This window comes from Tiliqua scincoides, chromosome 3 (genome assembly GCF_035046505.1).
Source record: "Tiliqua scincoides isolate rTilSci1 chromosome 3, rTilSci1.hap2, whole genome shotgun sequence".
Taxonomy (NCBI): domain Eukaryota; kingdom Metazoa; phylum Chordata; class Lepidosauria; order Squamata; family Scincidae; genus Tiliqua; species Tiliqua scincoides.
In genome coordinates this window covers 115,220,512-115,242,535 of record NC_089823.1, presented here as the reverse complement: position 1 = coordinate 115,242,535, position 22,024 = coordinate 115,220,512, and the positions used below count along the sequence as shown (strand labels likewise).

Sequence of the window (22,024 nt, the reverse complement as noted above, 5' to 3'; positions counted from 1 at the left end):
TGAGGCCAGTGTGGCTCCTCACATTGCCCTCCCATTGTTTGGGCAATGATTGGGTGGGAGGAACATGGTCATAATGTGGTGCTAAGGAACACGTGCTGATAATATGTGAAACACTCTAAGAACTTTTAAGATTTTGCATGTGTGAAATAACATAAATTTAAGCTTAAAGCAATAATTGATCCTAATCTTATATTGTTGAGCTGAAACAATCAAAAGACATTAAGGACTTGATCCTGTTCAGTTTTCCAGCTCTGATGCAGCCATGCCAATTGAGTCATGGAGACGTTTGTTCCCTTACCCTGGGGCTACATTACAGCTGCATTGGCACTGGAAAGTTGCATAAGATTTGGCCCTAAATTTCCAAGATACACATATAGAATGAAGCAGGCAGCTCTTGCCGGCCCAGTTCGGTGCAGTACCTGCACAGAAGCACTGCAATTGTTGGCCTGTGTCTGTTTGAAAGCCCAATGCAGATGTCTGTAATGTGGATGTCTGTAACTCGGAAACGCAATTAACTTAGTACATATTAATCAGTAGCTCCAGAGAAGAGAATGACTGTGTGTTTTTTGACTCTTGGTTTTGGAACATGGAGGCAACAATCTTGTTTTTGAAACTTAGGAGAATTCAGGGAGGGGTCTATAGCTCTCAGGAAGAGCACTGGATGCTGAAGGTTCAAAGTTCAATCCCTGGCCTCTTCAGATAGGGCAGAGAACAAGTCTTGCCTGAAATCTGACAAGCCTCTGCCAATCAGTGTTAACAATATTGAGCTAGAGAAGGACAAAGGTCTGACTAAGGATAAGAGTGTGTTTCCTGTGTTTTTCTCAGCATAGAATGTTTTCAAAAAAGGAAATTTAGACATGATTAGAGGCATGTGACATCTTTAAAAGGGTACATGCAGTACTAAATTGGGCACTGTACTCCATGTACTGTACAGTGGTTACTGTATTCTGTAATCTAGGCTAATGGGTTTTGAGTTGTCTGTGCTGTCTGTGACAGATCAGGAGAGGGATCTTGGGGTGGTGGTGGACAGCTCGATGAAAGTGTCAACCCAATGTGCAGCGGCAGTAAAGAAGGCAAATTCTATGCTTGTGATCATTAGAAAAGGTCTTGAGAACAAAATGGCTAATATTCTAATGCTGTTGTACAAATCAATGGTAAGGCCACACCTGGAGTATTGTGTCCAGTTCTGGTCACCACATCTCAAAAAGGACATAGTGGAAATGTAAAAGGTGCAAAAGAGAGAGATGATTACTGGGCTGATTACTGATTACTAAAATGATTACTGGGCTGCAGTGGTGTAGCTAATGATCGCGCAGCCCAGTGCCAAGTTCAAAATGTTGCCCCAGAAGTGATGTCACAGTCAGAAGTGACATCAGGCCCAGGCTTTTTAAAAACTGAAAATTGGGAGGAACCCACCTCCTCCTCCCAGCAGATCACTACCCACTTGCTCGCCTGCCTCCCCCCAGTCAGTGGCATAGCTAAGGCATATATCTGCTACCTGAGGTCAAAGATTTTTTGCCCCCCCCCTGCATGACAAAATCAAATTTAATTAATTAAATGAATGAAAAGTTATTGGTTCCATTCTGTATCATAACAGCATCTCATTGGCACTCAGAGCAATCAGTCTCACAGGTCAGTTTGGAGTTAAGCAAATCCGCTTTTTGTTCCACAATGCTGTTGTGTTTTCATTTTCTGGTTAATTGGCCATAACTTTTGATACAATATATATATATTCCAGGGCCGTTTGTTGCACTGCATTCAGCATTAAATTACCTTTCCAATGATATATAACATGATGGTATTGTTCATACATACCAAGATTTTCACAATTTTGGTCACTAGTGTTAAGCTCAGCTTGTTGCCCCCCTAAAGCTTGATGCCTGGTCCAACTGCTACCCCCTGCACCCCCTTAGCTATGCCACTGCTGGGCTGGGGCACCTTCCTTATGAGGAAAAGTTACAGCGTTTGGGCCTCTTCAGCCTAAAAAAGAGGTGCCTGAGGGGGGACATAATTGAGACATACAAAATTATGCAGGGAATGGACAGAGTGGATAAAGAGATGCTCTTTACCCTCTCACACAACACCAGAACCAGGGGACATCCACTAAAATTGAGTGGGGAGTGTTAGGACAGACAAAAGAAAATATTTCTTTACTCAGCATGTGGTCAGTCTGTGGAACCCCTTGCCACAGCATGTGGTGATGGCATCTGGCCTAGATGACTTTAAAAGGGGATTGGACAAATTTCTGGAGGAAAGATCCATTATGGGTTACAAGCCATGATGTGTATGTGCAATCTCCTGATTTTAGAAATAGGCTATATCAGAATGCCAGATGCAAGGAAGGACACCAGGATGCAGGTCTCTTGTTGTCTTGTGTGCTCCCTGAGGCATTTGTTGGGCCGCTGTGAGATATAGGAAGCTGGACTAGATGGGCCTATGAATAGTAAATGGGACTTCCTCCTGGGTAAGTGTGGGTAGGATCGCAGCCTAGGAGTGTTAAAAATTTTCCTGCTTGATGCCACTTCCGGTCATGACATCACTTCCAGTGGGTCCTGACAGATTCTCATTCTAAAAAGTGGGTCCCAGTGCTAAATGTGTAAGAACAACTGGTTATGGTTATCTTGGCTGACACATCAAACTGTATGCCTGTAAGACTTCAATGTTTAAGCTAGCATTTAAGAGCTGGAATTAAGTTAAGCAGGTGTGGGGTAATTTTAGTTTCTGAATCTTTTATATGCACTTAATTATGTGTGTGTAAGAAACTGACATAACTATTACTTTGATACTGTAGGCTGTCGAAACCTATGGATTTCTTTTTCTTAGAAACACATTTATTTATTAGTAGATCAAATAAATAAACCCCATTATTTTTTGTTATTATTTTTAGAAACCACTGGGTTTCTTTTTCACATTTCCTTCTCTAAAAAAAAAGATTTTTTTCTGCAAATGAAATTTAAAAAGGATGGAATATCTTTTCTTCCCTTCCTATATATATTGTGTGTGTGTGTGTGTGTGTGTGTGTGTGTGTGTGTGTGTGTATTATTTTTATATTATCTATATAATTTTTCAAAGTTATGGCATTACAACTGGTGGAGGGGAAATGGTGACTACTACTACCCCAGTTTGCAATTGGAAGTGTGTTTAGTTTATTCAAAGAGATCTTTCAATCCAAGTCTAGGCTTATAAGCCATGCCAAGTTTTATTCTAGGACCATGATGCCAAAGCACATGCTTTACATGCAGAAAGTCTGAAGTTTAATCCCTGGCATCCCCAGGTCAGGCAGAGAAACTGCAGAGCTGCTGGCAGTTCGTGTAGACCATACTGACCTAAATGAACGAGCGGACACACAGCTCAGTCCTGAGCTGCCCAGAGCACCCAGACTCAGTGGCACCTAAAAGGCCTGCCGCCGAATCCTGTGCCTCCCACGCTACCATGGGAGGCTCCTCGGGAGAAGGGGACATTTGTCCCCTTCCCCCGAGTAAGGTAAGCAACCCCGCAATGGGGCTACTCGCTGGTGGTAAAGGCGCTCGTGTAGGGCGTGCAGTCCTCCATGAGCTCCCTGAATCATAAGAACATAAGAACATAAGAACAGCCCCACTGGATCAGGCCATAGGCCCATCTAGTCCAGCTTCCTGTATCTCACAGCGGCCCACCAAATGCCCCAGGGAGCACACCAGATCAGCTCCGCAGATCCTTGGCCCTTCTAGGCCATGCACCTACTCTTGCAGGTTCCAGTCTGCCTGTGTTTTGCAATCTTTTATGTCTGTTTCCCTTAAGCTAGAAGGCTTAGGGCGCAGTCCTAACCCCTTAATGGTTAGGGTGAAAATGGTGAAAATGGAACTTGTGCTGCATCCTGCAGTTGAGTGTCACGCACGGAGGCCTCCTCAAAGTAGGGGAATGTTTGTTCCCTTACCTCAGAGCTGCATTGCCCTTATGTCAGTGCTGGAAAGCACTGACATAAGGGGTTAGGATTGCGCCCTTAGTGCCTTGATACTTAGAACCTGTACGCAGAAGAAAGACTCCTTATAGCCAGCATGCCCCAGTAACCTTGGTAATACATGGAGGAATTTTGCAGACCACCAAGCTAAGAAGAAAGTTTGGGTTTCTTTTGTAACGGAACTAGGTTTACTGATTTGCAATCTGAGTGTTATAGCATAAACCTATATTTAGTAAGAACTTTTAATTGCATATGAGCATCATGATCCAAATTACAAGTGACATCATAAATTTTAAGTTAAATAACAGGACTGGTTAAATAATAAAGAAGAGGAAGTAGAAGTATGCATGGGCAATTTTCATAACTGAGGGAAGTAAGTAGTGGGTTCCCAGTGTATTGGAAGTAGTGCTTTTTGTTCATAAAATGATCCGGAGTTAGGGATGTACAGTGAAGTTGCTACACTTTCAGATAGTGCCAAACTATTCCAGTTGGTAAAAACCCAAGCAGGCTGTGAAGCATGCCAGGATCCATCCGTATGGGTGAAGGGGCTACCAAATGACAAATAAGGTTAACTATAAAATGTAAAGTGATAAACATTGGCACAAAAAATCCCCGTTTATTCAATGTATATTCTGCCTTTCCCCCAGAAGCACACTCAAGTTTTATTTGTATTTTAATAACTTGTATTTTAATACTATTCAAAATGCATCATACATATATATAGGGCGCAATCCTATCCTGCGCTGGATCAGGCAAGCCAAGAGGCTTGCGCAGTATCCAGTGCAGGATAGGGGCCAGAATCGGCTCAGCCAGAGGCAAGGGGAAACTCTTCCTCTTACCCCTGGGTAAGGTGCCCTGGCCCCAATGCATCTCCTCAGGATTGCACCACCTCCTGAGGTGGCACAAGTCCAAGGAGAGCGGAGCGGCTTCAAGCCGCTCCGAACTCCCCAAAAACGGGTTGGGATCCAGCATAACTGCCAGATCACAGCCCCGCCTCCTGCTCCCTGCCCACCTGTCTCCGGGGTTGCCCACCACCCACCCTTCTTCCGCCCAGGAATGCCTCCCTCCCACCTCCTCCCCACCCACCCCAGAGCCTTGCGTCAGCTCAGCTGGGACGATACAGGGCTCTCTCCCTCCGTCGGCGCAGAGGCTTCTGTCAGCCTCTGCAGGCTGGCATGCCTCTGTGTGCCAGCCTAGCCGACTCTTGAGGCGGCGCAAACATGTACCGGCCCATGTGCAGCTCAGGATTGCACTGCACAAATTTTATACAATGTATAAATAAAAATTAAAAAACAATAATTTAAAAACAACCAGCATTAAAACAGCAACAGCTGTTTACATACAGTATATTTTGATGGGATCTGAACTTTTTGGTTACAAACCAGCAAACAGATCTTTGAGTTCTGTTGAATAGCTCAGTGGAAATGGTAACCCAATGTTTAGGAATATTGATGACAAATTCCATGCTAGGAGTAATTAGGAAACTTGGATTAAGAATTAGGAAAGGGGTTGAGATTAGGTCTCCAATTATAAGAACACTGCCTGGGAGTAAGTTCAGTTGAACTGAGACTTACTTCTAAACAGGCATGCATAGGTTTGCACTGAGGCTGGTATTATAATTATGCTGATATACAAATCTATGATATGGCCATAGTTGGAACACTACTGGTTGCCACACCTCAGGAAGGATATTATAGAACTGGAAAAGGTGCAAGAGAAGGCAAGCAAAATGATTAGAGGACTAGAGTACATTCCTGATCAGGGAAGATTACTATACAGTGTTTGGGGCTTTTTTACCTTGGGGAACAAAAAGGTGATTTGAGCGAAGACATGATTGAGGGTCCAGTTCTATCCAGCGTTCCAGCAACAATGCAGCTGTGCCAACAGGGTGAGTACCGCATCTTCCGATGGGGGGGGCAGTCACTGAGGCTTCCTCAAGGTAAGGAATGTTTTTTCCCTTACCTCAGGTCTGCATTGCGACTGCATTGGCGCTGGAAAGTTTGGTAGGATTGGACTCTGAGGCATAAGATTATGCATGGCATAGAAAGAATGCATAGACAGATTTTTCCCCCCTCTATCTCAGTATTAGAACTAGGGGTCACCTAATGAAGCTGATTGCAACGGATTAAGGTGAACAAAAGACATACTTCTTCACACTTTAGTTATTCTGTGGAAATTGTTGCCACAAACTATGGCAATGGCCACTACTTTGAATAACTTTAAGAAGTGAGTAAACAAATTCATGGAGGGTAGGTCCATCAATGGCTATTAGTCATGATGGCTACCCATAACCTCCAGGTTCAGCAACAATATGCCTCTGAATACCAGTTGCAATGAGCAATGACAGGAGAGAAGTATGCCTTTCTCTTCTGCTTGTGGCAGCTGGTTGGCGCCAGTGGGAAATGGGATAATGGATGTGATAGACCTTTGGCCTGATTCAGGAAGACTTTCCTTATTTTCTTAATTGAAATAAGCATGTGAATATTTGAGCTGTATGTACTATTGTCTCCTTCACAAGTAATTTATAGTCCTCTGTTAATTAACATTTATTTTCACTGTAATAGGTTTTAACCAAAGAATTTTATAATCTTCAAGCACTGAGTGAGAAACAGATTTCAGAACTTCAGGCACAGAACTCTGAGTTCCAGGCAAGGCTTGACACGTATGAAAAACTGGAAAAAGAACTTGATGAGATAATAATGCAAACGGCAGAACGTAAGACCTTCCCAGCTTTTTCCTGTAGTGATGTAATCTATTTAAATCTATTTAAGAATCTGATAGTGAGACTTGGAGCATTTTTTAAACTCCAGGAATTTTAGGTAGATATTTAGCATGTTATATTGTAATTTACAATTTGCATATGAGTATGTGTTTGTTATGGCTTAATTGGCTGTCAAAATATTTATTGCATTTTAATTAGCTACTTAAATTACTCTTTATTAAATACTGTTTATTGGCTGTGATCCCTTAAGTCATACCTGTCAGATTTGTATGTCGATTTTTGCTTGGCACATTTTGGCATGTAGACTGCTGAAATGAAAAACAAGAAGAGCCCAAGTTGCACAGGATTTAATTTCTTTTCTCTTACATCTGTGATGAAGCAAGGGCAATCTATGATGGAAGTAAGTTTCTATGAATGGCCCTTTCTTATGGGCAGTATAACCAGCTATTCCAGAGGGCAAAAGATGCACATTCTGCACTTGAATGCATGTACATGATACTTTTCCACTGTGCATATTAATTAGTTAGTTAGTTAGTTAGTTAGTTAGTTAGTTAGTTAGTTAGTTAGTTAGTTAGTTAGTTAGTTAACAGTATTTATATACCGCTTTTCAACTAAAAGTTCACAAAGCAGTTTACAGAGAAAAATCAAATAACTAAATGGCTCCCTGTCCCAAAAGGGCTCACAATCTAAAAAGATGCAAATGAATACCAGCAGACAGCCACTAGAACAGACAGTGCTGGAGTGAGGTGGGCCAGTTACTTTCCCCCTGCTAAAAAAAGGAGCACCCACTTGAAAAAGTGCCTCTTACCCAATTAGCAGGGGTGAAAGCATATACACCTTAAGAGAAAGATAGAACCATGTGAGGAACAAAATTATCTGATTCAGTCCTGGCATCCACATTGTTATCATGCTCACCTACTGGCAATTGGCACTGTAAGAGCAAGGAGGGATCTCTGAATGCCAAAGCTACCTTAGACATAAAGCATGATTGGAATATTTATCCTGCTCAGTCTCAGAGGCACTCAGCAGATTATTATAAATGTGAACACAAAATACTTGAATAAAAGTAGACAAACATTTAAGTCTCCATTTTCACCTTTGCCCATCTATTCTCTTCCCCAACATGTGCTCGTACACATGTTCCTGCTTTCTCACATCTCAATTTAAAGCCCTCTCCATAGCTACAGCCCATAAACTTGAGTCCTAGTAAACTTAAATCACAAGCATTTCAAGCTATAAGGAGTCCTGTAGTACCTTTAATGTAGTAACAGCTTTCATGCTCTATTCCAACTTAAAAATTTGTTGTGAAGAAGAGGGATGTCAAACTCATTTTGTACAGTGGATCTAATAGCCTTCATGGCACCTGCTGAGGTCCGGTAGTGACATCATTAAACCAGAAGTGATGTCATTAAGCAGATGACGGCCAGAAATAAGCACCGTGTTCTCATGTAGGAGCTCATTAGCTGCAGACGGAAGAGAAAATATGCGAACCTTGATCAGATTTTCAAGATACAGGAGAGTCCAATTATCATGTGGGCCCCATTTCAGCATCTGAGATATGCCCTGCAAAGTGACACCCCAGCAGAAGTGGCACTGCTGCAAGTATGGCCAGTGTGATAATTGGGCTCTACTAGTGCTTTGTCAGTGTTTCCCTCACCCCTCTTGATCTGCAACCCCCCCCCCCCCCCAATAGCATTCCTTTCCTTCTGAGGCTTTTTTCTGTCTCTTCCTCCCAGGGCCTTGGCAGAAGTGGTGCTGCCAAAAGTGCAGAGCTGGGAGAGCCCAATTATGTGGGCTGGATAAAGAGCTTCTGCAATTTGTATCTGGCCTTATGCTTGACACCCCTGGTGTAGGATGTGTTGTGCACACGCACAGCCTATGCAGGATTCCGTTTTGATTTCTGTGTGCAACAGCCTGCCCTATTGCTTCCATGTGCACAAGCTCCCTTACACAGGTAAAAGGATAACTTAGGATATAAAACCTCTGAGGTAGAACATAAGTGTAGCCTGCTAGCCAGTTGTGATCATTTTTCTGCTTTGAGAGGCTTGGAGTTTTGCCAAATTGTCCAACATTTGAACATAAGAATGTTACTGGCTTTTCAGCAAGCTTTGTGTTATCACTGTTCAACCAAGTACAGTTAGTAAGGGAGGCAGGGAGTTTATATTTATTTATTAGGAAATATTTATTTTAAAGACCTTGTTGTATCTGTTTTCTAAACTAATAATATTTTGAAAGGAGAGCTACAAAACCAAACATCTGCAGATCATCCATTTTGTAACAAAATACCTGGAATTTCTCAAATCTCTTTCTGGTCTCTTGGACTTCTACACTCGTATCCCAACTTTCATTCTTACCCAATTGTTACAAACAGCTTGGAACAGAAAAAACTCCTAGTGATTTTTCTGAAATAATATCCTAAAGTACTTTTCTTACACAAAAAAGTTAAAGAAAAAAAATCTATCCAGTATAACATCATTTTAAAAAGATCCAAATAATGGCTTTTTGACAGAAAGAAATCTATCAAAGAAATGATATTACTATCATCATAAACTTTACATGATAATTATGCAAATGTCCTGGGGTTTAAAGAAAATTATCCAGTTCCAGAGAAGCATGCAGCAACATCTACATGCACAGCCACACTTTCTATTTTTATTTTTTTCTCTTAATAGCAGGTCCACTGTGCTATGCCAGAAGCTTCTTCTCAGCCTCATACAAAATGTTCCCCTTTCAGTCACATCCATGTGTTGTTTTCTATTCTGATTATTTGAACCAGTTCTGATGTCACATCATCTGAGTTTGGGTGTCAGAGTGATTTTTATAGCTGGCAATATCACATTTGTGCCTGTGTGTGCGTGTGATCTCTACACAGTTAAGTTAGTGTTTAAATATAAATTTATACTTTGTCAACTGTAACGTTTTCCAAGCATTGATGATCCATTATTTCAGCAAGTCTTCCAAAAGCCTTGAAAAGCAGATCACGATTATTTCAACCCATTGGAGATCAGGGACATGCCAAAGACTATAGAGTAGACCCTCTGAATGGTTTTGACAAAATTACTTTGTTGAACTCTGCTTCCCAACTATAAAATGGAACTATGAATTGCTATCAGCATGATTAGTTGAATGCATAAAATTAACTATCCACCTCCTCTGAGAGGGAGCACTGTCTGTTTCAAATATATGTTTTGTCCATATTCAGTGAGAGTAATCTCTACCAAACTTGGCATTTATTGTGATATCATTTATTGTGATTTTTCTATTTTAGTCAAAAAGCTTATCAAAATAATGTTTGTTTATGTCCTGATAGTGTTTCCTAGCACTTGCAAATATATAATTGTTTTTGCATTCAGGTTTGAGAAACTGTTGCCAAAAATTTTTGTCTCGTACATTCTGTGCTCGTAATTATTCTCCTTACCATGTATAATTATGCTGTTGGATATTCTGCCAGGAAAAAAGAACACTTACTTCCAGAGCTAAATAGTTCTTGTTTGCTCCTTTAGTGCATAAATTTAGAGTTGGGTATTACATATCTCACTAATAAATACCTCTTTAAAGGGAACTATGCTTTTCTGAAATGACACATTTTATAGCAGTGAGATGCTTAAACTTTCAGCCTGTTTTTTTTTTAATTTAAATATGCATATGACTGCAATGGCAGGATCCCCCTCACCCCGCATAGAAGGCAGCTTACGGATTGTGTGAGACCAAGCTAAGTTGCCCTACTCCTTTCTGCCTCCTTCACCTTTGCTGTGACAGGCTTTTCTTCTCCACGCTACTTAAGCACTCCCACACAGGACAGTGGCCTTAACCCACTGCATATACAGTGTACACCTGCTCTTCGTATGTGTAGCATATGTGCATTTGACCTGGAATTTTTCAAGACTTTGGCTTTGGCTCCTGCATAACTGGTGTCAGAGATGCCCCGCACTCTGCCTTTCACATAAAATTGCATCCTCAGCTATTTTTGTACTTTGATGTGCAGAACTGAATAATCTTTGAGATCTTTGAAATCAAAACATTTACCAATCTGCTTTTCTAAGTTGGTCTTTTGATATAAAAGTGATGAAGAAAAACAAATTACCATTTATATAAACTTTATATTATTTTTATATAGTATGTATTTATTTATGACACAATTATAGACTACATGATAGGACTGTATTTCCAAGGGATAATGAATTCTTCTGTACAGTATTTTTAAGTGCATTCTGTCAAAATGCAGGTGAAGAATCTCAGACTCTCTCATGACTTCCCTCAATTTTAGATCCATTTACTTTTTGTTTGGTTCCAGAACCTTCTCTATAATTCAGGTTTCTAGGGTTTATACAGAATATGGGAATTCTTGGCTTGTTCTAGATAAGAAGAAAGGATTCAGGCCTGGTAAATACAGAAATTGTTGAGCAGATTTAAGAGGTACTGAGTTGTTGTTGTTGCTGGACATAACACACCGGCAAAAGCTCTCTTAAGCACATTACTTACCAGGAGAGAAGTTGCTGCAGATTGGAAGGGTAGGGGAGGTAAAGTTTTTTCCCATTTCCAGTTTGATGAATAAAGAAATGAATGAACACTTTTCCTCATCCAGTTTTTACTTCCTATTTAAATAAATATTTGTTTGTATCCAAGTAGGGGTGCATGTACCCATGCATATATGACCAAAATAAGCATTTGTAAGGCACCTACTTGGCACTAGGAACTGTACAGAGGTAAAGCAAATAAGGGGACAAAATGAGATGGGAATAAGAAAGAAGAGAGCTGGAAAAATATTAAAGGAAAAAAAGAGCGTTAGAGAAAGCAAGACCTAATCCAGCAAGAGCATAGTATTAAGAAAGAAACATAAAAACCAACTAGGACATCAGCAAGAAGAAACTGAATTTTTGATCATTTCTAAAAATGAGATATAGAAGTGTAGCAAAATGACTTAAAATACGAGTATGTTATTTTATGTTATATCTAGTTAGATAGATACTTTATTTACGGTCATCTGACCAGCTAATCACAAACAACGAAACAAAATAAAATACACAGAATTAAAACCAACACCCCTTTACACATATGTAAAATCATAAAATCAGAGATTTACACTCTCAGTTTTCTTCTTTATTATATCTAGTTTATGGTTATGAAAATGATCATTGGTAAAGAAAAAGAAACAGGTCTGAGAAAAGGGAACTCTGGGGCAGAAAACGGAAATGTGAATCCTAACATTTTTATTGGCTGGTTAGGAATTAGAATGCTTTTCGATTTGTAGTTTTTGGAAAGAATCGGATTAGTTTGTAAAAGTGATCAGGGATAGGATTGGCTAGGACTATGAAAAGTCAGTTGGAGGCTGCCACTTGGACAGTAAGTTGTCAGCAAGAGACTTGTGAGAAACTGAAGGAAAATAAGTCTGCCTGAATAACCATTTGGTAAGCACAGGTACATTTTGGTTATGTTATTTTGTAATGTTTGTTTTACATAACTAGTGGCCTTACTGATGTGGTTTGGAGTGTCAATCCCCAGGCATGCTAGCAATGTCCATTTGCCCTGTATACTTGAGTATCAGAGGGCAAAGGCAGCAGCAAAAACTCAAGTAGTGGCACCCAGCTGGGGGTTTCAGCAAATGGAGCACTTAATCAGAAAAGTAAATATGAGAAAGGAAGAGGCTCAACATTTGTGTGCATATTGATGCATGTGTATGTATGTGAAAACAAGAATATTATCTATGAAACATAGTTCTCTATGAATTTTAAGTATGTGGGTTTTTTTACAGCTCTTTGGCCAGTTTTAACTACTTGTCACCACTAAAGAACTAACCAGCAGCTGCATCCCATGTGTTCATTGCTTTATAGTGTCTTTCCATGTACCTTTTAACTTGCTTATACTTGTTCAGCAGAATTAGCTGAATTTATATGGAGTTGGTTTTAGCACCCTAATTACTTCATGGTTACTCAAGTCTTACACAAAACCATCCGCCTGCAGATGGTTGGACCCCTTGCATAATCTTCATCCTTCCTTGCTATCTTTCATTTAGTTGACACAAAATGGAGATGCTGACCTATTGTAACTAAGAATATTTATGTACTACTTTTCAACAAGAAGTAGTTCATAAGACTTACACTGTCTTATAAGTTAAGGTTACCAGATACAAAGTGGGACAGAGTGCCTGCACCTTTAACCATTGTATAGAAGTGGGAATTTTGGCAGGTGCAGCTTTTTAAACCCTTCCATGTTGGGCTGCACCTGCCAAAATTCCCTCTTCTATACAATGGTTAAAGGCAGAACTATTCAAACTGGGGCATAGCAATGCCCCAGCCTGACAGCCCTACTGTCTGCTCCCTTAAGGGGTGGGGGCCGGGGAAGGCAGCGACATGATCCCCAGGATCGCGTCGCTAAGGGGGGCTGCAGGAACTGGAATGCACTCAGCAGTCCCTGCAGCAGCCTGTCGGGGGTGCGGGGAGCTCTGTGCGAGTATCTGCAAAACCGGAAGTGGAGCACAATCGCTCTGCTTTCACTTTTAGAAGGCTGGTGAGCCCTGCAGACACTCGCGCAGGGTCGCCGCACCCCTGACAGTTGCTGCAGGGACTGGTGAGTGCATCCCAGTCCCTGCAGCCCCCCTTAGCAACGTGATCCTGGGGATTGCATCACTGCCTCCCCCCCCCCGCCTCCACTGCCTCCCTCCCCTGCAAGGACTTACTGTGGTCTTCAAACTCCTTGAGAGTTTGAAAACTGCAGGTTAAAGGTATAGGCACACTGTCCTCCTTTGTACGTGGTAACTCTATTATTAGTACCAAATGTGTGTACGGAATTTATAACTAGAATTTGCCACTGTTAACTGGACCAAGAGGTACTTTTTAAATACAGGGGGTTCCCATATCCACTGATCCCGTACCTGCAGCTTCACTTATCTTGGATCAGATTCACCAGGCCCTTCCATACACACCTCTTCCAGGTGCAAGGGGATATTAACAGGGAGAGAGCAACTATCCCTGTTTGGCCCAGTATCCTGTTTCTTTTCATTGTCCATTTGCTAGTATTCCTTCGTTTGTCCATTTGCTAGTGTCTTTCTTTGGAAAGCTTCTGTAAAAGCCACTTTTTTGTATTTTTAATAGTTGAAAATGAAGATGAAGCAGAAAGAGTGCTGTTCTCCTATGGATATGGTGCAAATGTTCCTACTACAGCCAAAAGACGTCTGAAGCAAAGGTACAAAGAGTGTTAGCTTGCAAATGTGTTGCCTGCATTGCTTTCTTTTCTGTTATAAACTTTTGTGTGCAAGAGAAAGCTCTTTGAAAATCCATTGTGTAGACCAGTGGTTCCCAAACTGTGGGTTGGAACCCACTGATGGGCCGCAACCTGATTTTTGGTGGATTGCCAAAGAGTGATGGAAAGATCGGATAACTAATTGTCTCAAGCCCGGAAGCTATTCAAAAATCAGATACTGTAGCTAATTATCCTGCAAAGAGCTCAGCTCCTGCAGTTTGCAAGCCTGTGTAAATATAGGGAGATCAATATTTGAGGGTCTTTTTTCTGGTTATTATTACAGTACTTAGAAATAAATAATTTAAATATTTCTTTCTAGATCCTCTCTAAGTCTAGTAAACTTACGTGGGTCCTGATACAGCGTTGCTTAAAAAAGTGGATCCTGGTGCTAAAAAGATTGGGAACCACTGGTGTTGACAATTGCTAGTTCAGTTGTCACTGTAGACTGGTACTGGGCTTCATGGCTAGAGCTCTCATTTTTCATACACGTTGTTGTTATATTTCATCACAGCCTATGCTGGGCTGGTTATAGACTACAATTCAGAATCTAACCAAGAACCTGGGAATCCCAGAGGTGTCTTTGTGGGATTCTTGCTGTTCCCAACAACATTGTTTACTGAAACTGAGCTGGTGTAATTTGCTGAAGGCCAAGAATGTCAAGGTGTTTCTTCAGATTTCTAGGCAATACTTCAAGGGCTCCAATGACAACTGGTGCAGTATTGACCTTATTCTCCCAAAGACGCCCAAGCTACTCTCAAATCTTGATATCTTGTGATCAAAAGATTATTATGAATATTATTATCATTATGAGTACTTATTTACTGCTTTTCAACAATAGTTCACAAAGCATTCACATAGCAAAATAAATCAATAAATGGTTCCCTATCCTCAGAAAGCTCACAGTCTAAAAAAAGGCACCAGCAAGAGCCACTGGAAAGCACACCATATTTGGGAGGAAAGGCTCCATTGATCTACCCCTTGCCGAGTTAGCAAGCAGCTTTCAACATAGGTTGCAATCCTAGAAGGCCCTTGGGCCAAAACCAGTCCCGTGCACTGTCCCGGGAGTGTCTCAAAACTGCCATAAAGCACTTTTGCGCCACTTGTTGGGGAGAGAGGACGTGTGCCAGGTTCTACGGACCCCAGGGAGAAGGTGAGTTGCGTTGGCTGATCTTGGCTGAAACAGGTATGGGTGGGACGTGGAGAGGGCAGGGAGGACATGAGAAGGAGGCATTTCAGGGCAGGGGAGGGTGGGCAGGTGGTGGGCCTTCTGGGGGAAGGGCAGGGAGCAAAAATTTTGCCAGATCCTGACCCCGTTCCTGGACAGCACAGCGCGGCTCCGGGCTGCTCAGATATGCCCCACTTTGTCAGATGGTGCAGATCTGAGTAGACCCATTGGGGCCGCTGCCGTGCAACACAGGGTAAGGGGAAATGTTTCCCCTTGCTTCGGACTGTGCTGCTTTTGGCTCCAAACTTGCACTGGATGCAGTGCAGGCCCACTAGCCTGCCTGCTTCCCGCTCAGCTTAGAATTGCACCCATACTGTGGTTTCCTTGCTCCACCTTTCTGCTTCTTCTGCTCTGTGATTTAGATCATGTGAGTTCTTTGGGAGATAGGGAACTTGATTTATGAGAGGTTTTGCTATGGAAGGACAAAAATCTCATTATGGGTTTATGATTTTTATTGTTCTTTCCAGTGGCATCATTCTCTAATTCTAAGCAATTGTCAATGACCTTTTCACAAATCCCATAATCTTCCTCCTGTTTTTTAAGCATATTTTGAATATAAAAATAAATTCTAAGTATTAAAAATAACTTGCACTCACTCCTGTGCACTCTCTTGGGAGTCCGTCTGACTGAACAGCATTTGAGTAAACATGCATCTGATTGTACTGTTAAATGTGTTTGTTAATTCTTAATTAAATATCAAATTCTAGGGTAAATGTTCGTGTGCATGTGAATAGCTATATTTATTGTTAACCAAATTTACATAAATGATAGATTTTTTCATATAAAAACCTAATTTTTTTTAATCCAGTTGATCTTTCATTGATTAGAGTCACAGCTGTAGCAGAAAAACCTTGTTTAAATAGATAATGTGATGCATTTTGTTTAAAAGATACAATTTCAGTGTATTTCTGCAGGTCAAACTAGACTTTATTGTGAAAGAGCTCTGATCATATCTCCTACTGTTTGTGAAAAGGTTTTCAAGGGGGTGTTATGGGGCAAACAATAGCCTCAGGGGAGGGGGATTAACATCTTGAAAATAGGGCAGGGAAACAATTGTTTTTTTTAATTAAAATAAAAACCAATCTTTCCACTGCCTCTTGATTCAATTCTACCTCTCTCCCAAAGTTGCAAAGATAGTTAAAAAAAACAAAAACCTGTAGGGGGTTCCTATCATAGATCTGCTTCTATCATTTGTACCTTAACCATTGTTTGATGAAATCTACATCAAAATTAAATTTACAAAATATTTTCTGTAAAAAAAAAAAAAAATGCCACCGTCACTAAGAGAACACCATATAGAATTTGAATTTTCTGTTATACACAGAAGTTGGGTTGTGACCCATGCTAAATGTTTTATCCCGTACCACTTGCCTTTTAAAAAATACTGCACTTTCTCCTTTCAAATAAAATGAATCAAGCTTGTACATATGTTCCTGGAAGTAAACTCCACTGAACACAATGGAACTTACTTAAGTGTAGATATGCATAGGATTGTACTATAAGTATTATTTTATAGGTTTAGAGATTTCATTCACTGCATTATGCGGCCAAACATTAATTGTCTGCCTGGAGCAAAGCTGATATTTTATTCTGTCTTACAATGCATTCTTCTGAAGGCATCTTCTAGCAATCATTACATATTTTCCCATATACCATAACTCTGCATTGTTGCTTTTAGGTTTCAGATTCTGAACACCCCTGAGACCAATATAGGACTAGTCTAACACTGTCCAGAAAATATCTTCATTTTCAGTATCCACAAGAATAGATTTACCATTGATACTAACTGTAAATACTTCTGTCTGTACTAAGACTTTCTTTCTTTCTTTCTTTCTTTCTTTCTTTCTTTCTTTCTTTCTTTCTTTCTTTCTTTCTTTCTTTCTTTCTTTCTTTCTTTCTTTCTTTCTTTCTTTCTTTCTTTCTGTGACTGCCTATTATTTATTTATTTCATTACTCAAGATATTAAGCCTGGCAAAAATCTCCTTTTTAAAAGAAAATATTTTTATAGGTTTAGAGATTATTATTTAATTTTTTAAAAATAATTTTTTTTTAAAAGCCAGGTTCAATATCTTCAGTATACTTTCTATTATTCCGTTCTGATTCTAACCCTGACCCAAGCAAAACGGAGACTTCAGTTTGGGCCAACAGTGTAGTTTGGACAGTGGTCTTTCAGCACCATATGTGAGATGGGATAAAGCAACAGTGTTTATTAAAATTTAAGAAACAAAACACTGGTTTAAATAAACACACAGATATCTCCTAAATCCAGTAATCCACAGGTGCAGTACATTGTTCAGAGTACCTGTGCTTGCTTGGCTACAACACAGAAATGGAGAATGTTGCAACTGAAGGCAAATCCAGCAGGTGGCAGCAGCAGAATCATAGCTTCCTTTGGTAGGGATAATAATAATAATAATAATAATAATAATAATAATAATAATAATAATAAAACTTTATTTTTATCCCGCCCTTCTCCCCAAAGGGATAATCTGCGCATGTGCCATTCCAACCAATAAGAACTGTATATCAGGATCTTTCTTTCCTAATAGTAATTTCAGCAGGAAAAGAACAGGGCACCCACTAGTGCAGTGTTTCCCAAGTTGTCACGAGCCAATTTTTGGTGGGTCACAAAAGGTTTTTCAAAATTTTTTTAAAAAACTTTGCAAGCACCCTTGATCAGTTTGCAGAAGAAAAGCGGTAGCTGAAATGCTAACCTATGTTAAACCATTTCTGCCCAACATTGCATATGCACTACAGGGACCAAATGTGTACACCTGTGGGTAGGACAAAAATGGTTTAATCTTCAAAATTAAAGGGTTAATACCCCAAAATTAAAATGTCACATTTTCCAATTTTCTGTAGTACAGTGGTTTCCAAACCATGGCCTAATTTTTGGTGGTTAGCCAAAGGGTGATGGAAATCAGATAACTAAATGGCTCAAGCCCTAAGGCTATTCAAAAATCAGATACTGTAGTTGCTAATTACCCTGCAAAGAGCTCAGCTCCTGCAGTTTGAAAGCTTGTGTAAATATAGGAAGATAAATGTGTGAGGGTTTTTTCTGGTTATTATTACTTATAAATAAATAAAATATTGTTTCTTTCTACATCTCCTTTTTTTAAGTCTGGTAAACCTAGGTGGTTCCTGATACTGTCATTTTAAAAAGTGGGTCCCAGGGCTAAAAAGTTTTGGAACCACTGCTCTAGTAATTTACATGCTGTAGATCATGCATGTACCCAGTTTCAGCCTTTTGTCTGGGCTGGAAGTCCCTAACTTTACATCTTGTTCTCCAGGTCAGCCTTCTGGGTACCCTGGAATGACTATCAATAAAGGTTTGGGGGAACTTTCCTTACACTCAATTTCTAGGTAGAGTCAAGCAATGCCTTCATCCCTATACTATATGTAAGGTCTCTAGCCACCTCAGTACCACAGGATTATTATTATTCATTTATAATAATGAATAATAATTATTGAACTATAAACAGTTTTTCGGGCTGGACGCTATGGCACCCAGCCCAAAAAACTTTTCTAGTTTAACATGGATTCCAGCCGTGAAAGCATTAGCATGTTTAATAATTATTATTAATATGAATAATGAATAATTATTATTAATATTCATTATTAATTAATTATCAATTATTATTCATATGATATATTATTATTGATAAATAAAATATTTTTTCTTTCTAGATCTCTTTTTTCTAGTGGGTCGCAATAGATTATCATTTTTTAAAGTGGGTCCTGGTGCTAAAACAGGCTGTTTGCAATCCACCAAAAATCAGGTGGTAACCCATTAGTAGGTTAGGACTCACAGTTTGGGAAACACCTGAGGTTATGGTTTAAAAAAAAAAATTGTGTTTATCTGCTGTTGCTTGCTATTAATGTTTTAATGTTTAGTTGTTAGTAAGCTTGGAATTTTGTGGAAAGATAGCTTATACATTCTTAAATATTTAATGAGACATGATGGGCAACTGTCAGAAAGAAAAATTGCCAACCTGGAGCCTCTTTTGATTCCAGATCTTTTGCTCTCATTCTAGTAAGGTATTCTTCCCAGCCTTTTCTGAGTGTTTTATTTGTACTTCCTTGCTTCCTCTCTTATACTGCAGTTCACTTTTACATTTACTGTCATGCCAGATTAAGGGGCCTACCTTTCTGTCTTTCAAAAAGATGTGAAATATTTAATTTCAAATGAATGTTCCATCATTATAAGGAATAATTCAGCAGGATGTTATGGGTGAGGGGGCAAGCACACTGGTAATAAGAGCAATGAAGAAAAGGCAGCTTGGGAGAGGAAGAAAAAAGAAAGATCAAAACGAAAGACATGGGGCAGAGAAATAGATTTTAAATTTAAATTGTTAAATTGCTGAAGCTTCAGTACATAAATGTAATAGGATGGCAGAAAATGAATCAAAGCTAATGCTAATAGCTTTTTATTAGCTAGTGACTGAATTGTTACTGACATAAGAACAGTATCCTCTGAATTTGGAAATACAACTCAGTAAATTTGAAAGAGAGAGAGATCAGTCCTTATTGATCTATATATAAATAATATATGCCAATAAAGGATTCTATTCTATTCTGTTCTGCATATAATATTTCTCTCTCTCTCTCTCTTTCTCTGCAGTTCCCAGTTCCCGGTATCCGCGTGGGTTTCCAGAACGTAACCCTGCGGATACTAGGGCATGCCTTTACATGTGATATGGGGTTCAAGGAAATGTAGGAAGTGAAAATTTCTTGCTCATGTAAGAAATCTTGATTTTTCTGTTTAGTAGTAGTCATTACTACTGCTAAACAGGTCACAAATTTCCTACATCAGTACGAAAATGAGTAAGAAATTTTCAGGGGCTCAGAATGACTGTTAAAAGAAAAAAACCACAATGTCCAGTTTTTAGGCAAAACAAAGTGACATTTTTATGCCTTTAAAAGGCATTAATAGGGCCACAGTAGCCCTGGGTAGGCAGGGGGGTACAAGGGGCTGCAGTGAAACTGCGGATACAGGATCCACGGATACGGGGACCCCCTTTTTTCCCTTTTCTGAAAAGCCAAGCTATTGTTAGAGAAATTCTAGGAATAACAAAGTTTGGTTTAGTTTATAAGCTGCAATTCTAATCCAATGCTGAAACAAAATCAAACTTATGTTCTAATAATGGATTCTCCCTACCTTGTGCTACAGACATAACATTACCTAATCTCTTAAGTATAGTTAAGTTTTATAAATTGGGATTACTCTGTGAGCTCATACACTTGTTCCCTTTTTTCATGAATTCCCCTCTTCATTTTTTGAAGTTTACTGTCGTTTCCAATGATAACCTGGAACTTGGTTTTCAAGCTCTGATTTGACCTTCCCTGGTTAGCATTAAGCTTTGTACATACATGACATTATTTATAGCTTAAAGGGGCAGTTTGCACACACACAAAAAGGAAAGAAGTGCTGAAGCTGGTGCAGGGAGGTCAGCATTTGAGCCCGTGGGGCATTTATGTTCAGCCAGCATTAGATCTACACTAAAAACTTCAAGAGGCCCCAAACTGCAGAAAAATTGCATAAAGGCCAAACTGATAATTCAATAAATAGCCTCCTCCCTGCAATTTTCAAATTCAGCCCTTGAGTCTCCAATGTGTGTAGAATATATGGGTGTGTTGCAGGAAAGGATGCTGTGTTCTGTCATCTTCCTGTGAGTAGGCCACAGGGATTTCAATTCTTGCATGTCTACACTGGCCTTCTGTTGCTTTCTGAACCCAATTCATGGTGCTGCTTTCTTCAAAGACCTAATAGTCTTTGGCCCTGAGTACTGCAAATACTTTTGTTTTCACTAAGCTACTACTACTACTGATTACTCTGTTTTCTGGTTTGAGACTATTTAGAGCTGATTCAACTCCTCAGGAATGTACTAGCTTTTGTACTTCTGTAAATTCAAGATTCGTGGAATACAAGTTGTCTCTCAATAAGAGTTTAATAATTACCTTACCTATCAATTGTGGAAGGATTTTTAAACCGTTCAGCATAATAATAAGCATGTGAGAAGTACACCTCAAATATAAGAGCAAAAGCAATTTGCTGCTTTGCAACCTCCTCTGGGGCTATTCCCTAGGGCTGAAAATTCCGAACCCCTTCAAGTACCTGAAGCTTTTATGTTTATACCTCCTTAATACAAACTATTGTCAGTTCTCTGCAGACTTAAATGCTTTATTATGGGATTGGAAATGCATTTCCAGCTCCTTGTCCCAGTACTTATTTTGATGGGATTAAAGGCAGAGTGCCATCCAACTTTTCCTTCACTGCAACAAATCAGGTTGTATGTCCCATCTTTGGTTTGTCAGTGTGAAGACTTTACTGAATTGTCAGTAGAGAAGTTCTGATTTTTTTGTCCTTAAGTTTTTTTTTCCATGCAAGTCCTCTGCTAAGGACTCTGTGAGACCATGTGGTCCTGAATTGTTTTTCCTCTTGCTGCTGAGTTGTTTCGTAATTTGGGGAAGCTTTAAGAGCCACCTTGTTCCCTGAATGTTTTTCCAGCTTACTATTTGCTTTATTTTGAAATAACTTCACTTGCCAATGGTTGCAGGGTGTCCAAAATGTTTTCCCCTAAAGCACGTCTCTTATGGAGAAGTGGTATTGTGCCCGCACTCAGACTCTTGGGAAAATGCTTTTGTTTACAACACAAAGCAAGAACATTGTGGTTGATGGAGCTGAATGGAAGATGGTAGAATTAGGGCGCAATCCTACCCTGCGCTGGAATAGGCAAGCCAAGAGGCTTGTGCAGTATCCAGCGTGGGATAGGGCTCAGCTAGAAGTAAGGGGAAACATACCCCTGCCCTGGGGGTGGGCAGGCGGGCGGAAAGTGGGAGGCGGGCCTAAAAGATATCTAAAAGTAAAGCATTTGACAAGGTTCAATGTGACATCCTAATC

At 39.9% G+C, this 22,024-nt stretch overlaps 1 protein-coding gene across 4 annotated transcripts in view; it reads left to right on the top strand.

Annotated features, from left to right (window-relative positions):
• The window catches only part of PIBF1 (progesterone immunomodulatory binding factor 1), a 144,079-nt gene that overhangs the window by 72,426 nt on the left and 49,629 nt on the right, over positions 1–22,024 (top strand). For all 4 annotated transcript variants that reach the window (XM_066620022.1, XM_066620021.1, XM_066620020.1 and 1 more), the window contains exons 12-13: positions 6,502–6,652; positions 13,751–13,841. In XM_066620022.1, the coding sequence (XP_066476119.1) occupies positions 6,502–6,652; positions 13,751–13,841 (242 nt within the window). The remainder of the gene's footprint in view (positions 1–6,501; positions 6,653–13,750; positions 13,842–22,024) is intronic.